Source organism: Anser brachyrhynchus, assembly GCF_964034855.1.
Source record: "Anser brachyrhynchus genome assembly, chromosome: 11".
NCBI classification, from domain to species: Eukaryota; Metazoa; Chordata; class Aves; order Anseriformes; family Anatidae; genus Anser; species Anser brachyrhynchus.
In genome coordinates this window covers 18,940,085-18,957,214 of record NC_137706.1, presented here as the reverse complement: position 1 = coordinate 18,957,214, position 17,130 = coordinate 18,940,085, and the positions used below count along the sequence as shown (strand labels likewise).

At 38.9% G+C, this 17,130-nt stretch overlaps 1 protein-coding gene and 1 long non-coding RNA gene across 10 annotated transcripts in view; one reads left to right on the top strand and one right to left on the bottom strand.

Moving 5' to 3' along the window:
• The window catches only part of CERS3 (ceramide synthase 3), a 54,749-nt gene that overhangs the window by 449 nt on the left and 37,170 nt on the right, over positions 1 to 17,130 (top strand). For 4 of the 8 annotated variants that reach the window (XM_080607685.1, XM_080607687.1, XM_080607686.1 and 1 more), the window contains one exon: positions 16,886 to 17,068. In XM_080607685.1, the coding sequence (XP_080463811.1) occupies positions 16,887 to 17,068 (182 nt within the window). In that variant the 5' untranslated portion in view covers position 16,886. Of the gene's footprint in view, positions 1 to 50; positions 586 to 2,932; positions 2,974 to 3,686; positions 3,773 to 6,236; positions 6,296 to 8,062; positions 8,200 to 10,688; positions 12,593 to 16,885; positions 17,069 to 17,130 lie in introns of those variants that run through there. The other 4 variants (XM_080607682.1, XM_080607683.1, XM_080607681.1 and 1 more) reach the window with 4 other exon arrangements.
• Positions 5,844 to 10,654, bottom strand: LOC308201005. 2 transcript variants are annotated; one of them, XR_013955991.1, is made up of 3 exons: positions 8,729 to 10,654; positions 7,140 to 7,263; positions 5,844 to 6,396 (listed from the first exon to the last, which is right to left on the bottom strand). It is a non-coding gene; the product is annotated as an uncharacterized lncRNA (long non-coding RNA). The 2 variants fall into 2 exon arrangements; XR_013955992.1 differs by lacking the exon at positions 5,844 to 6,396 and having other exon boundaries at positions 6,496 to 7,263.

Sequence of the window (17,130 nt, the reverse complement as noted above, 5' to 3'; positions counted from 1 at the left end):
TGGTTGAAGTGCTCAAGTAATGTCTAGGATTTACTGTTTGCCTGATCTAATCAGTAGCGTTACTATCTCACTAAAAGTTGCATTTAGTTTTTCTTAATATTTCATGGTATGTTGCCTATTTATGGAACATTTTAGTGGAGCATTACATTTAAAAATCAAACTTAGATAATGCAGAAGTTGCATTGTTGAAATTCCAAAAGAAATCCTTACTTCCATTACACATTTTATCTAAGTATAGAATATATTTACGAAGTAGAGAACTAGAAATTAAATATCTGCAATGCAGCAAGGTGGATGTTGAATGTAAACTTTTATAGTTGCATCTGTTATTAGCTCTAATTTGAATAACCTGAAAAGTAAGTGTCTAAGACTCTGCCTAGGGAAAGTTAGTTCAGAACAGGATCTCCAAACCAGTGTGTGCACTTAACAGGAAGCCACCTAATGTTGGTACACCTAACGTGCAGCTTGTAATGCTCTTATAAGGGTTAGGCAATGGGAAAATACCGATGACAGAAAGTACTATAAAATCTCAGACTTCATCAGAACTGAAAGAAACGGTTTTCCTCTTAGGATCTTCTCTTGAAGGTAAGTGCTCTATTCTGGTTGAGAGCCAGGTAAGTTGTCTCTTCCCCTTAAAATAGCTGTTTAGTGTAAAATAATATAGATACTGAGTTAAAACAACCAGACTCTGGAACAGGGGACCCTGATTCCCCCAAATCTCTTTGGCCTTCTTCTAGATTAGAGTTGAGCTCTCAGCTAGTGAATCAACTATGTGTTGGGAAGAGGAGAAGACTGGGTGAAGTTTATAGGATAACTTACCTGGAAATTACAGTGCTCTTCAGAGGTACTGAATGGTATGGGTTCTTAGACAAGAAGGTTTGAACCTTAGTCTTAGTCTTTTGGGATGACAGCTGTAATCCCTTGAAGTTATATAGGAAAGAATAAATGGTGTTGGTGTGTAGTAGACAGTGTTCTGTGCCTACGTTGTGCTTTGGTTTCTTTGTGCAAATGATTTTATGCATAGGACTGGATAAGAATATCAATGAGTAGGAAAAAATGTCCATTCATGCTTATAGTCACTTTAGTTAAAACTAACCTCTGAGTTGTTTGGGGCAGAGGAATGCTTAGTTTCTTTTTACTGTCTGAACTTGGTTATGCTCTAGATACCAAGTTGCTTATTTCTGTCAGGACTAAAAAGCCTCTGGGCATGTCCAAAGATGCAGCTCTAGACAACTTGGGAACATTTCTGTTCAAACAAGCGAAGTGCCTTTGGCAAGAGAGTTGAGCAAGAGTTTCTCAAGATCACAATTTTAAATGTAGGTACTTTAGTTTCAGTGAAATCCTTTCCACTATCCCCTCTTCTTTTCTAATCTGGGCTTTGCTGACTAGTTGATTTTGCCTGAGTAACCTCATTGTTTCACTGAGCTACTTCGCAAGTTGGAAATATCTAAGTTACAACTGTATTTCTCACACACTGATAAGATAAACTGGGTGGGAAAGGTAGCATGGGAAGACACTTTCTGTTTTTCTATGTGCTCGTTTTCACCATTTTTGTCAGTGATTACTATAACTTAAAAAAACTATTTTAAAGTAAAAGTTTAGCACAGAGGGTAGAATTTAGCAAGAAGTGTAGGATCTATAATTTTTGATTTTTGAATACAGCAGTGTTGGGTTGCAATAAAACTGCATTTAATTCTTACAGGCATGAAGTTTATTGTGTGCCCAGTTGGTTATTACTGATGATCATTCCCACATGTTTTCCTTCTCAGAAAGCCATTGTTTTAATTCACAGAATGTTTTAATGGTACAATGGGTAAATCTGGTTTGTATCTGCCAACTAGCTACCTCAATGTTTTATACTTTTTACCTTGATATTTTACCATTAACGAACTGTAGGTCATGAGATGAAGTAAAACTGATGACGGTTAACTTTTTTTTTTTTGGTTATTCCACACAAAATGAGTGTGAACAGTGCAGGCAGTTGGTAGTTCTGTGGCTATTTGAGAAAGTCTAGTACAAAGACGATACCTTTATAAATGAGCTTGTATTTCAATCATTTGAGTATGTGGGGTTTGGTTTCGGTTTGGTTTCTTTTTTTTTTTTTCTTTGAGTCTTTACTATCTAAAGATTTTAGGCTAGAGCAAATTAACTCAGCTACAGAACCTATTACCGGTGTTAAATTAGAACTTCTGAACTAGGTCAGTTATACTGTTATTAGGAGGATAAAATGCCTTACATTTGGCTGTTAATACCTAACAACTTTCTGCTATTATTGGACACAGAACAGATCAGATGACCCATCTGGAGATGGTTGTCTGTCTGAGGACTTAACCTGAGAAATGTCCACAGTCTCCATTTATGTTTTGAGTTTTCCTCCCACATCAATAGAATAAATTATGCTTTAATGAAGTAAACAGCACTAGCATTTGCTTACAGGATGTACTTTTTTTTTTTTTTTTTTTTAAAGAATAGTCTTAAACTTGGATATTTGTGGATCTTGGTTGCAATCACAGCTAAATCCAGGTGGTTCCTTGCTTGTGGTTCTGTGGACTGGTTTTCCTCCAATATTTATGATTGCTGTACCCTCTAGTGTTAACACTTGTAATACATGCTTTAATCCTGCAATACAGGAACAAAAACCAACCTTGAGAATTTCTATATTTACAATACTCCTGTAAAGCTGGGAATAAGGAGCCATGGTTTTTCCCTAGTTTATCACTGCACGATAAAGTGTTTGTACTTCTTCCAGACTCAGTCTAGGATGGTGTCTGAAGCCAGTACCAGGTATTAATCATAGCTGGTTAGTATCAGGAAGAGTGAAAGTACTATGATCATTACAGTTTTTTGTTGTTGTTTTTACTGAAAGAGTTGTCCAAATGAATTTGTAGATTCTCGTTGTGCTTCATACAAGTCTCAGGCTGCCTGGCTCACTCTGAAGTCCTGTTAGAAGCCAACTGTGTGTGTCAGTGGATCGTAAGCAGCCCTTTACTGTCACTAACTAGCTCAACAGCAGGCATGGACCTGGCCTGGTCTGGGTAACAGCTCAGGGATTTAAGCTTTTCCAAGTCATTGTTTTTTTTAAATGCTGTGTAATGGACTTTATTGCTGATTACTTTTGGAAATGCTCTTCAGTAGACAAGCTGACTCTGTTTTACATACAGCAAGAAAGGAATATAAGGTTATATTCTGTGGTAGAAAGCTTTTGTGGAGAGTTACAGTATCCTTAGTCATTCCTGGTTCCTGCTTGCCTGTGTGTGGCAAAACATATTTTTTGTCAGTCAGCAGTGGCCTTCCAGCTGGGAGACTTGAAAAAAAGTAGAATACACAACCTGAAAGGTGACTGTGCTGCTGAATACTGGCCTCCTTAAAAGGTGGAAGGGAAAATTTTGCATATCCCGAAACTGTGTCAGGAGTTTTGTCCAAGAATCTGCCTCATCTTATTCTGAGGCTAGAGAGAGTTGAAACCTGAAAGATTTTCTGTGGAGCTTCAAAGAGCTTCCAAATGTCCATGGCTACTTTGAAGGAAGTAATAACTGCATAGAAACCAGTGGGCACGATTATGAAGCCTATTTTGCAGACTCGTCATCAAATGACAATCTGGTGTGCTTCGTTCAATATTCACAGTTAGGTAGAGACCAATTATGCAGAAAATGTAAAACTCTTAATGTTTTTTTAAATCTCTTCAGGGAAGAATCTAGTACTTGGTCATCTTCAGCAGAACATTGGTCCCGTTAAAGGAGTGTTTCTTCACCTAAGCTAAAAACATCAGCCGGTATGATACCAGTGTTTTCTGTAATTCTCAGTCATGAGCAGATGCAGAGGAGGGATATCCTACTGACTGTGAGACATCAAAGGGATTGCCTTTCTTTTGCACCAAGCATATGCTTGTATTTTGTACTTGTTTTCTCTGTGGATAGATAAGGATTGATGCTCTAAGTCTTCTATTAATGTAATCAAACAACATTTGCAGTGTTGTCTTATGTGCAAGTGTTACAAATTGCTGAGGTTTATTTTCATACAGTCGTTAAACCAGTGCTTCCAGGTCCGTGGATCAACAAGGTTTCTCTATTTTAATCCTATATTATTTAGACTGTTGGAAATTAATTAAAAACTCTTCCCTGAATGAATTGGTTGGACTGATCCTTAAATCCATACTGTTACAGCCAGAGTATATTGTGTCTTCGTTTCTGGCATCTTAAGACAGTAACAGCACAAGTGAGTATTATTTGAGAAATTAGTAGTGCTCTATTTGGAGAGGAAAGTGTGTACTATAGAAGTCAAACCTTTGCTACAGTTCTTTTTGTTAAGATTTTGAGTAGCAGATGTAAGTTTTAACACACTTCTTACTATAAATGTAAGCAACTGAAGTTACATTTTTATATTTTTTCAAATGTTCTAGAGCATACTTAGTGAAAATACCGTATATAGATATGCGGTTAGATAAGAATTTGCATTGTTTCTGGATATAGAAGAGTGAATTTGACAAATAGGGGCAAAGTGATGTTAAATCGCTGAGAAAGGATAAAACAATCTCACCAAGGATTATTTGCAAGCAAAACAAACTACGATTTACATAAGGGAAATTGTCCAGACTGCAAGCAAATGCTTTGCTAAATCATACGTACAGCTCTGTGCCTCTGGATATGGGAGGATTCTTAACTGTGCTCCTGGAGGCTTATCAATATGCTGTGTGTTCAGCATCTAAATGAAATACAGCCCAGAAGTTGTAACAACTTGAAAGATGGAGCATAATTGTGGTATTTATATCCCTCAATTGTTAAATGTGTGAAAGAAATTGTTTAGAAAGCAGTATCCAGGTAATGCTGGTATCACTTCCTGGAGCCTCACTCTCCTTATTAAGTCACAGACTCACAAATATTCTAATTCTTAATGAAGCTCACAGGAATCAAGTTCTGAAGCAGTATTTTTTTTTAAAATTAAACATTTTGGGGATTTTGGCTGGTTTATTCAAATGTGTGTATTCCTGATTTAGTCCTGCGATGACAGTTGTGTACAGTAAGTATTTATAATCTTGACACTTGCTCTATTTGCAGTCAGATATCTAGTCTTCAATTATGATGATACTATTAATTAATTAGTCAGAAATGAACCTTTCCTAACTTGAAACTCTGTATGGATTATGACTCAGGTCATACCTTCCGGTAAGAAAGGTCTTAAGCAGAAAACATTTCAAGAGGTCCTAAATGGATTACTTCATCTCCTTTCTGTAGGAGAAGGTTGATATATTGGGAGACAATATGAACCCGTGTGGAGAAGAGGAGCTTAGTTTTTAAGCTACTGATTGCAGGATTGAGTTATGATCCTTGAATGTGTTTCTGTGACTTGAAGTGATTTCCAGATATTTGTTGATAACAAGCAGAAAGGATGAGAATATCAAGATCTTTACCTTCATCTTAAAAGTGTGCAAAACAACAAGCAGATGGGTTTCCATGGTCATGAAAAGAGAATTCAGAATCCAAATTATTATTAGATGAAATAGTTGTGGATTGCGTCAGTTTAAATCTAAATCTCAGGTGATAAGCTCTTGGTAATCTTAGAGCTGGCTTTGAGTACCACGCGACAGTATATAACTACCTTCCTACATTTTCTTTGCATGTGCTTGAGACTGAGATTTGATCGACCACATTGAGATGATCGGTTAACAAAAATGACTTGGTACTAATATACATGGAACATTTATCTGTAGGTTCTGCAGATGATTTTTTACCTTTTTTCTATAAAAGAAAACAAACCCTTGGATTTCCCCTTACCCCCCTCCCTGCCAGCAGGTGCTATCATGTGCTACAGCTCTGGTTCTATAAGTTTAAATTTTAATACCATCTCAAGGATTTGCTGAGATGGCTTTCTCTACTGAGAAAGTTAATGAATACTAGATTTTTTTATTTATGTAACTGCTTAGAAGCTCCGGTGAAAACTCACATGCATATATTAAATCACAGGGAACCCAAAGAAGTGGATTTAGTAATTTTTTTCTCTTGTTTTATTTTTTTCCACTGAAATCTTTACATAATTTACTCTTTCCACTGACACATGAAATAATTATTTGGGTCAAATACATGCTCCATCTAGTTATTCAATCATATGACAATTAAATATAAGCCTTACACTGCAAGTAAGGAGTAGCTACTTAGTTGTTTGTGTTTTTTTTTTTCCCCTCAAGAATACAAACTAAGTTTTTTTTGTTGTTGTTATCTGGCTTTCTTTTGTTTTTGCAGCATTCAAATTAAAGATACCCGAATTAACAGTCCTGTGAAAGTGCAACAGTAATTGAAAGGTCAGTGGGCAGCTTTGATCCAGAAGGTATGGTTAGCCTGTTACTTAACATGCAGTATCTTTAATCTTGCAGTAGAGTTCTGTGTAGCTGATGAGTGGTACCTTTAAAAAACAAAAAAAGTTCCTCAAAAAGTATGTAAAAATACTTTTTCTCATTGTATTATTTGGAGCAGCCCCAAATCTACCCCAGTCAAACAAAAGTTGTTTTTTTTTTTTTCAATTTAGTGCAACAGTGAAGAAATTATGGATTGAGGCATAAGAAAGAGGTGAAAGAGGTGTTTGTGCCAATTACCTGTTATATTACTGGCATTAGCCAAGTGATATATGAATCAGCTTGCTGTAGGCTCTCCTAATTGGCAAAGTGTTCCTAAATGTTCTGCTTGGTTCATACGAGTGGTTCAGATGTGGGAAAGTATGGAGATAATTTAAAGCAACAGCAAAGCCATAATACTACCTGCCTGAAATAATCTTTCATGTTTAATATTTCTCTGGTGCTTCAGTTTATTGAATACCACTCCCAGTTTTAGGGAAGGACTGAAGACTTGCAAAAGCTGCAAAATAAGAATACCTAAAAAACCTAAACACCTGCTATGTGAACAAAGCAAACATTTCAGCCTGAATTGCTTTGAGGGAAAGCAAATGAACTGGATCCAAATATTGCCTGGGTCACCTCTACTGCTGTCTTGTGATGAAAGTTCCCATGTACTCAAAAGGACTAGTGGAAATTAAGGGCAGGGATGGGAGTGCAGGAGGAAGGAATGCTCCATTTCTGTGTGCATAGAAACCACCTGTGGTTTAGGAGTCTGATCCCTAAACTACTGAAGGCTGGAGGTAGCATCATTTACCATATCCTGATCTTGTACTCTTCTGTAGCTGTCAGCTTCCTTCAGAGACAGGATGCTGGGTGAGGTGGAACTTGGATCCAGCTTCAACGTGTCTGTTTTTATTGTATGGGTAGCTGTTTGCTGGCTGCAAGCAGAAAGAGAGGGCTAAAAAGAGGTTCTCTGCACATTCGAAATGTAGATGCTCTTGGCTTGTCAGTGATACTCTTTTCTTCCTTTCTGACAACGTTGAGATGTCCTACCCATCAGAATATCATGTTATGCCAACACAACGCTGTTAATTTTATTATTTGAAACTGGGGTGACCTGTTGAATGATTTTCAGCCTTATTCTTCAGTCATGGAATTAAATTAATTAAAAGCAAGCCCTCCCCATCCCCTGACCCACTCCCCTCCCCCCCCCCCCAAAAAAAAAAAAAAAGGAAAAGGGTTAAGTAAAATGGATGTTTGTATGGTATCTCTAACCAAGCATATATTGAGCTAGTGTAACTTCCCTCTGCTTTAGGTATTTCGAGAATTCCACTTTATATTTTCTGAGAAACTGAAACTCTTCCTGTAAAGCATTTAATTGACTGAGCCTGCAAGTATTCCTGGGGCTGGCCAGTAGGAGACGAAACCTTTCTCTGACTTTATTTTAAAACCCTGACTTTATCTAATAATGCATCTAAAAACGTTGCTGTGAAGTGACTTGTTTGAGACTTCCTTTCCTGCACAATCGGCAGGCACAGCATCTTCCTGTGCATGTCTAGAGCCACATAAGTTGAGACAAATTCTCATCATGCAACAGAATACCATGTGATTCAGAACGTTTCTTCACCTGCTGTGTTGAAACAAGCACAAGGGAAGGCGCTCGGCATTACTACTCCCGAGTTTCACTGAGTTGGACGTATGACATCAGGATTGCCTTCAGTCAGAAATCTTGAAGTGCAGCTTTGCTGGGTGGGTCTCTGAAGAATTTGAAAGAGTTGTGCAGATAGGGCGTGTTTACCTTTGTCAAAGTAGCGAGCGTAATGCCTCTTCCCAGCTAATGTGCTTATGTTCTCTTTGACTGCAACATCATAAAGGTAGGAATTTTTTTTTCTGGTGTTTTTGTTTGTATGTTTTTCTTTCTTTTTTTCTGCCTCCCTACGTTAGGTTATGTTCCAAACTCTTAGCGTGTGCTGGTCTCTAACGCTGCCTGTTTTATAAAGGAAAATTAGAGTAACCCTTATAATCGTCTTAGGATGGAGAGTGGAATAGGTGTTGAGATCTTACAGGTTACTAACCTATGACAAAGTTTTTATAGGCATTCCAACCTATGACAACTGCTTTTCTTTTTAGAGAAAAGAAGTACAGGTTACGGTTGTACTTCTGCATCTTTTATCATAATCCTGTTAAGTGCTTGTAAGAGCGCTTAATTCTGAACTGGAAGGGAAGAAGATTTTTTAACAGGAAAAATACGTTGGTGAATGATGTAAATGTACTTGCAGAGAGAACTTAAATTCAAGTTGCTTGAAAAAGCTAGTTCTAATTTTGTCCTCTAAACGTTTAAGAAAAAGGTATTCTGTAAAAAAAAAAAAAAATTGGTTTAACAGAGATTTATATATGACTTACCTGTTGGAGATCTGAAGTATCTGGTGCTATGAATAACACATTCAAATAAGCTACCAGAAAGGGTTATTTCATAGTAAGACTAAGAAAACCTCAAACAGAGGAACCCTGTGCATTTTTTCCTCTTACTTCTTGGAATGGATACCTATTTTTAGCTAGCTTCCTAGCTTGGATCAAACCTTCAGCTGCGGTGCCACTGTTGACGAAGAGGCTGTGCAGGTAGACATTAGCTGAAGATCTCTTGCATTTGTTATGACACGAAGATGCCAAACAGAGGCTGCAATAACGAAATACCAGTTATGTTCTGGCTCCTCCTCTAGTTGGCTTTGTGGGTGGAGAATGTATGGGCAGGTAAAACCACAAAGGAGGGGATAACCAACAGGAGGAATAAGAACAGGGGTGCACAGCAAACTTAACTTCTGTTTCAGGGTGATGAAGAGATCAATGCACAGGAGATCAAAGTCACCGTGCATAAATGATAGATGAAGACCTTGACTGTCTACCAGCCCCTGTTTCAGGAAGCTGTAAATAGGACAGCTGCACCAGCACTGTCCCTTTCCCTAATTACCAAGGGCTAATTTAAAATGTTGAGTCATCCACGGTACAGGTGAAGAAACCTGCATCCTTTGCTTCTACACCCTCAGGTCCTCTCTCCGGTACCTCATTATTCTATTGCCTTCACATGTTTTGTGGCAGTGCTGTACTTATTACTGCTAATAACACGCTTATTCTTGATCAAATGATTCTTAACCCTTATCTTAAATATGTGACCAAGAAGGCTCATGTCTCTGGTAAAATCTCCTTTAACCAATTTGGAATTTTAAGATAGACTTCAAGTTTTTATTTCAAATAAAATTCTGGTAAGCTGTAAAAAACAAACAAATTAAAAAAAAACCCCTAATTTTCACGTTTCTCTAATAGTAATAACGTGAGGAAAAGGGTCATACTTAAAAAGATTTTTTTCTTACATTCTGAAAAATTTTACTAAGGAGTTCTTGAAGTAAACTCTGTCCCTCTTTGGTCTGCTCAAACTTATGAATTAAGCGTCTAAGAACTTGTAGTTCTGACCGGGCTTTTTTCGTAGAACTGCAATTTCTTTTTACCCCGAGATTATTGCAGAGATTTATTTCATATTTCTTTATCCAGCTCTAGCAATATTAGGGACTTTAAAGCTTTGAAGGAGGCATAGTTTGCACTGTTAGCTATACTTTGTGACAACTATTTTTCACTTTCCTAAGCTCCCTGAGATCAAATGAAACAAATTTAGATGCTCAGAAATGTTTTACCTTTAAGTAGAGAGAGCATGGTAACTTTCATTCAAAAATTAATTATTTCGAACAGTTTTGGTTCTCTTTCCCCCAGAGAGCAGGGGAAAATGTAATAAAACTTGCTTGCCACCTTAATTGAGATTTACTGGGTGCTCTTTTGGCCTGCTACAAAATAGAAACCAAGTTACAAGGTAATGTGATAGAATAGTAAAAGAAGTGAAATATTCTAATTGCCTTCTAACTAGGCACATATAACTGTTTACAGTTGAGATTTGTCCGTGTTAGGGAGTAAATTTGAAGTTAAAGGTCTCATAGCAGTCTTAATTCAGCTCTTTTACGTGTATAGAGTATTTCAGTGTTTCATCATAATAACCTGACGTTAAGGTCCAACCGCTCTTTTATTTTGTGCTGCCACTGTTTGTATGTGCTCAGGTTGTGTGAGATTTAATACTTGGACAAACAAGATGAGAGAAGTCAATATGCAGAGAGACTGTAGCATCAACTCAATATCCTTCATCCAATTCTTGCCTCCACAAATGATAGTTCAAACTCTTACGTCAGTAAGGCATGAAACACAGTTCAGTCAACTGCAAAAAGCATTGCCAAGAAGCAGAAACAAGCAATGCCTCCAACTGGCACATGCCTACAACTAACAATTGATGACTGAGTGAGTATTTTGTGTGGTCAAGTTTGCATTTACTGCCCCAGGGACTAAAAATTTTTAGCATAAAATATCACCAGTGGAGAAACTAATCTGGCATCGTATCCAATGATCTCCCAAACTTGCAAGTTGCACTTAGGTCCAGAAGATGTATAAAGCAGCTGGTGTACAGTTGAAAGGCTCTGTGGCACAGTATCAACTGTCAACACTTGCATGAATACTAAGCTATTACAAGTTTGGCCTTGTACATGTGTGGGTTTTTCTTGTTTTGTTTTGAAATGATTTTTTTTAATTGTATGATTTTTTTAAAGGTATCTTTTAGGCGGTGCTTCTGCTATCAGTAGGAAAAACATTGCATAACTGTTAGAAACAAAGTGTAGGTGCCATATATTTTCACCAGTTTCACGGTGGTTATCACAGCTGGGAATCTGTGGGTGATGTTCTGTCCAGTATTACAGAACGTAAATCTGCTCCTGAAACTTGTGTGTTAACTCTTGTGTTTATTGCTTAGTCTTAAGCAAAACAAAAAACAGAACTTGTGATACAGTGGATCTGATCTTTATTTACTCATTTAAACCACTTTGGTTTAATGTTTAAGATCAACAGCCTGGAACAGCTTTACTATCTTTTGGTGCATGGGGCACTTGATAATTTTTTCCCCCAAAATCACTGCACCATCTTAAACAGTTCTTCCAAATGATGAGAGAAGTTGGAGGATTGTGTTATTCTTTTTGCTGATTTATTCTTTCCCTGTAACACCTCCAGAGTCACAGTAAGTAGATAGCATAGGAAAGATGCCCAGAGAAATTACGCTTTTTTTCACTTGCGTGTTTGTGTTACCCATCTGTTGGGTTTTCTAATTTGTTCGATAAATAAGGATGGGAAGTTCTCCCAATACATAATCCAAACCTGGATATCACCTTCTCTTAGTTCTGGTTTTGGAAATTCATTTTTTGTGAGCAGGAGCTTTTGCATGGAGAACAAAATCAAAGCTTTACCTGCTTTTTATTTATTTATTTATTTATTTATTATTTCCCAGACTGTAGCAGCCAGAAATTGCACTTCAAAGCAGCTCCTGACTTTGTTTTTTCAAAATCTAACCACGTAGCTTTTGTCAAACCAAAATTTGCCCTTTTTGCTTAACATCATTAAAAATACAAGTGTGGGTTTTTTTTGTTTGTTTTGTTTGTTGTTTATAACTGACTGTATCAAGGATCCAAGGAGCCCAGTTTGGAAAGAAACTTCACTTTGGTACTTCCCAACTGTGTAGGCTTTCCTTTAATTACAAAGGATGCAGTTCCTAAACTAATCATTCCTGATTTTCCTGTTTGGTACTAGCCCATTAGGCTACAGAAGGGATCCTTCCTTACCAAGGAGGCAATTAGATGTCTTTATTTGGAGTGTTTAATTTTCAGGATGCAGGCGAACTTTCCATTTTTTCTAAAATATCTTTATTTTATTGTTAACGGTAAAAATTCCAGTTTTGTTGATGAAAATAACATTGGCAGTGCTGACGCATGGATGTGAATGTGGGAAGCGGCAGGTTTTCCACCCTAGGTAGAGCAGAAAAATAGGTCACTGAGCTGTTGTCGTTTTCGCACCTGACATGTCTAGTTGCTTCCTTGGCACCGTTACAAACCGTAAGGAAAAAAAGTTCTGAGCTCAGCGCTCCTAGCAATGGGAGGCTTGTGCCGGGCAGCCTTTCAAGTTTCTTGTTAGAGCTGGTCCCAGATCAGGACAGACTGGGCCTTTGCAGCTGCCGCTGCTTCTTTGGAAGTGTGAGGGGAGGATAACCACTTGTGGCAATTCATGCAAACTACGGAGATCAGCCTTCTTTGGAATCCGGTGTCTGCAGCCTGATCCCAGCGCTGGAACTGGCTGCCACCACTTGGGCTGTACTGGAACACGTGTCTGCGTTGTCACGAGCTCCTGGCAAAAGTAAGTGTCCTGTAGTTTTACTACACTGATTACTGAAAAAACAAACCAGGGTCCTGGCAACTGCAGTCGTAGCACTTCTCGGAGGTGAAAATTTCTTGGCAGCGTGAAAGGAGCTTGTTGCAAAACGCTTCACTTGCCCAGGTACTGAGAAACTGGTTCTCCTGTTTTCCACCCAGTGCCAGGCACTGCCTCAAGAGATGCCTGTCCGCCTTGCTGTCACTGCTCCTAGGCCCTGTCCCTGGGTGGCGGAAGGGACAGATGAAAGACTTCTGCCTGGTTATTTGTCCCTTCCGCAAGAGGGCCTGTGGTGGATGACTTCTCTTCCACCCATGGTATGGGTGCATGAATGTTCTCAGCATGGGTGCATGGTGTTCTCAGCATGAGACTATATGGCCAAGGGGGTCCTGACCTGCCAACAAGCTGCTGAAAATCACTGGGTTTAAACCAAAAATGAACAGTATAGACAGCGTCCTTTAAATTATATCTAAGTGCTTGAGTCCCGTCTACCTGTAGTATGCCAGAACCATAGTCCTTGTTTTGGGGGTGTGGGTGGGGTGGGGACAGGACCAACAATAACGGGAAAATTTTCTTTCTTATGGCACTGGCAATGTGCCTTTAGCTTGATGTGGCCTGAAAGCAGAGTTTGCTCTCTGCCATTTCTGCTCTTGCCTGGTGAACTGCCAGCTGTGGAAATAAGGGGCCCTGAGAAGTCCCTCTGCCACAATTGTCCCAGGAAGCTAATAATCAGGAGGGGACATCTGCATATGCAGATATGTTTTTTCTAACAGACAAAGTTGGCTGGAGACAAATGACCTGTGTGCCTTCATCACTTATTCTCCATCATCTGGCTTCTCATTTCACACACCACACAGCCATTGTTTAGGGTCAAAATGATTCAAAGTAAATAATTTAAACGGAAGCAGTCAAGTCGTAATGTGGAGAAGGCTGATAATGGGGATTAGTGTCTGGGACAGGGATTGCCGTAGGTATGGTGAGTAAGCCAGAGAGCTGAATCACTTCTGTCGGTGACACTATGGGGACATTAAAATAGCTTTTGGGGCAGAGGGGATGGGGTAATAGATGGGTTAATTTTTAAAAATCGTAACTGAGTTCCAATACTCATTTTTGTCAAGGTTTCTAGGAAGTAGCAAGTATGTGGAGAAGGTGATGATAGATAAAGCTAGCACTGAGCTACTCCCAAGTAATTTGCCTTGAGTGGTTCTTCCTGAGATGGAGGCTTCTGTTGGGCCTCAGTTTCCTTTTAATACAGAAAAAATATACAAAGCACACGTGGGTTTCAGGAGATTTCTCAGCAAGCTGAAAGGCCCATGGCTTGTTTATAATACAGAAGAGAACCTTGCTTTTATATGATGTATGCAACAGAAGAGTGTTCATGGAGTCCCTGTATGTTTTGTGACCACCACGATTTGAGGTTGAGGAATAAGGCTTCTTGATCACACAGCCACAGCTGTCAGCCACTAAGAGCAAAGAAGGCACAAAAGGATACTGAAATGCACCGAGTGCTGCTGCCTACGTGTGTTTGGGAGGACTTGCTCACCTTCCAGGTGCTCCAGGAACATCTTCTTGAGGACTGAGACTGAAGGGAGACAGGGAAACAGCCCAAGTGTTTAAAAGCTGCTATTAAGAAGATGGAAATCTCCAAGACTGCCCAGGGGGATGACCTGGTTTGCTGCAGTGAGAGCAGATTGGAGGTAGGGTGAAAGTCCAGTTTAAGGTTAATGAAGCATAAGAATAGGCTGCAAACAGGTATGGAACCTCATCAACAGTTTTATAGGTTTATAATAATCACTTGGACGATGGACGACATTAATCAGGGATGGTCTAATCGCCGGTGTGTCAGGCAAAAACCTGTAGGAAATCCAAGGGGACTGCACATGGGGGAGTTTAGAGAACCACCTTTCAGACTGTATTTGGTGTCCGTGAGCAAGGATTTCTTCTGAAATCTGGGGACTCTGGATCAGACCCCCACATTCCAACATTCCCTTAAATAATAAGATTAAGCACGTGTAATTGGGAGCTTAGTTTAATAGAGATGCATTAACTAGTTGAAGATCTGAAAAGATAGCCATACGGTAAGGCGTGTATGTGTGGAAGGAAAACATGCATTGCAGATCCCAAGAATCCAATTTTAAAATACACGCTACAGAATTTTTCTAGGGTTTGAGTATACTGGGTACATTTAGTCACAACCTATCTCACCGTAGTCTGACTGGTAGTGCTCTTTCCACTGTGTTTTAATAGACTGGCCCATTATTATGGTTGCAGTTTGTGATAAGTTGCAATGCACAGTCTGGTTTAAAAATACAGATACGTAACAGAGCACAAGTGGGTAATGAGCGTCTCCCCTGGTCTTCCAGAGCAGTGTGTCTGCAAGCCTTTCTGTCTGACCTAAAATGTCACATTTCAAAGCCCTGTTTCATTATCATGGCGCCTGCTAGCTGTAGTAAAGGGTCTGTTAGCAGCCCCATTATAAATCCCAACTTCCAGGAGTTTATAATTCAGCAGTAAAAAATTGCTCTAGGCTGAAGGTTGGCTTATAAAGTCTCAGGGAAGGAACAATTGTGATTTCTCTGTCCTTTATTTTTGCATTTGCTTGTACACAATTCATTCAGTCGGTTTTACTATCCCCTTTCAGCATTTAAAAAGATTAAAAGGTTATTAATATTTCAGTGCTGACTACTGTTCATGACCAGTAAATTGATTCACGGTGCCTGTTAACCCAGCTGTGTTTGATGGGTACAAGTTGCTGTTTCACAAACCTGCTCCAAGTCTGCAGAACGATGGAAACAGCCCTGTGTGGATTGCAGCAATCGCTCATTAGCGATTGATTAAAGGGAGTTTTGGAGGGAGCCCTCTGAATCTGGGAAGCCTGTGTGAGTGCACAAGGTGAGAGCTTACAGTGGCTGCAGGCAAACCTGAGGTTGTGTGGCCCCTGCTCAATACTGGATGATCGTGGAAGGGCCTGAGCTGCTATGTCCTGAGCACGATCTGATTTTGCCACTTGATCCTATGCAAATGTATCACTGTCAGCTCTTCCAGGAGCAAGTCCACCACTAGGAGACTTGACAAAATTCTCCCGGCTCAAACGTTTCCTCACTGAAACTATGGTTCCGTGAAGTCAATTCTTTCCTCATATTTTTTCTGGTTTACAGGAAAATTTACTATGGAAAGAAGTTATTTCCATTTATTACTCATGGAAATTGTAGATAAACTACTTATTTCAGCCTTATGGAAAATATAATAGTGACTTCTATTTTAATTCTATTTTAGAATATTTTTATCGGATATATAACACTTCCGTGAAGTTCTTACAACTAAATGAGGGATAACAAATATGTTTCTAAATACGTAATGAAGAATGGAAAGGTTGAAAATTAGACTTTTAAAAGAATAAAGTATTTTGTTTTAAATGAAACATTTTTTTCCTTTGAGAACAGATTTTTGGTATTTTCTTCTGATCCAGGGTTTGGTGACACTTAAATCACAGTATTTCTTGTAAATCCCCAAATAAGCTTGCTGTGCACTGTAACTTTTATACTTGGTCCTGTGCGTAGTGGTATTTGCAAAATCAGGAATGAGGGGTGTGCTACAACCCACACATGAAGCAGCAGTAGCTCAGCAGCAAAATGTCTTCACTATACAGAACTAAGTCACCCCTTGGACTCTCTCATTTCTTTCCACTCTCCCGCCCCTTTATATTTAATTTAGAAAGGCAGTGTAGAGAAGATGAGTTCTCTTTAGTGTCTTTTGTGTAACTGTATGATAATTATAAATGATTATTGTAAAATATTTGACCACATATTAAATAATTTAGTTTGAATGACTGAAGTGAGAGATCAGATTTCAAAATCTGCATTTTTTTTTAAGATCTGCATTCATTTATACCAGTGTAAGATTTAGCTCTATTTTCTCTTCCGCTGGATTATAATCCCAGCTACGTGCTCTAAATGATGGGTTTTTAACTTCCAAATGATTTATGGATTGATTTCTTTCCTCCTGTCTCTCCTGAGAAAACTGACAGAGTTGCAGACCTCACCTGCTAGGGCTGTTTGCTGTGATAAATCAATCAGGGAACACCTGAACGTATCTCCAGTGCCTGCAGTAGCTCTCTTGAGTGCCTCTTTTGGACCTGCACTACAAGCGCAACCTGTGCAGACCAGGAGAGCGTGGGACCCAGGTCTCCTGTGTTATTTGCTTGTACCACGCTTCCTTTCATGCATTTTCTTTTTAATATGACACGACTAATTTTTAATTATCATTTTATTTGCTTAGCATGGCGCACATATTAAAGACACTCAACAGCTGGTTCTGGTGGGAGAATATATGGATGCCTATCAACGTCACATGGGCACATTTTGTAGACCGTGATGGCCTTGTCTTTCCAAAACCACATCAGTTGTATGCCACAATACCATATGCTTTTGTATTGCTGATTATCCGATTCCTCAGTGAAAGGTAAGAAACATAAATTCCATTTTATACTCTTGTTAGTCGTTGTTAATGCTAAAAAAATATAA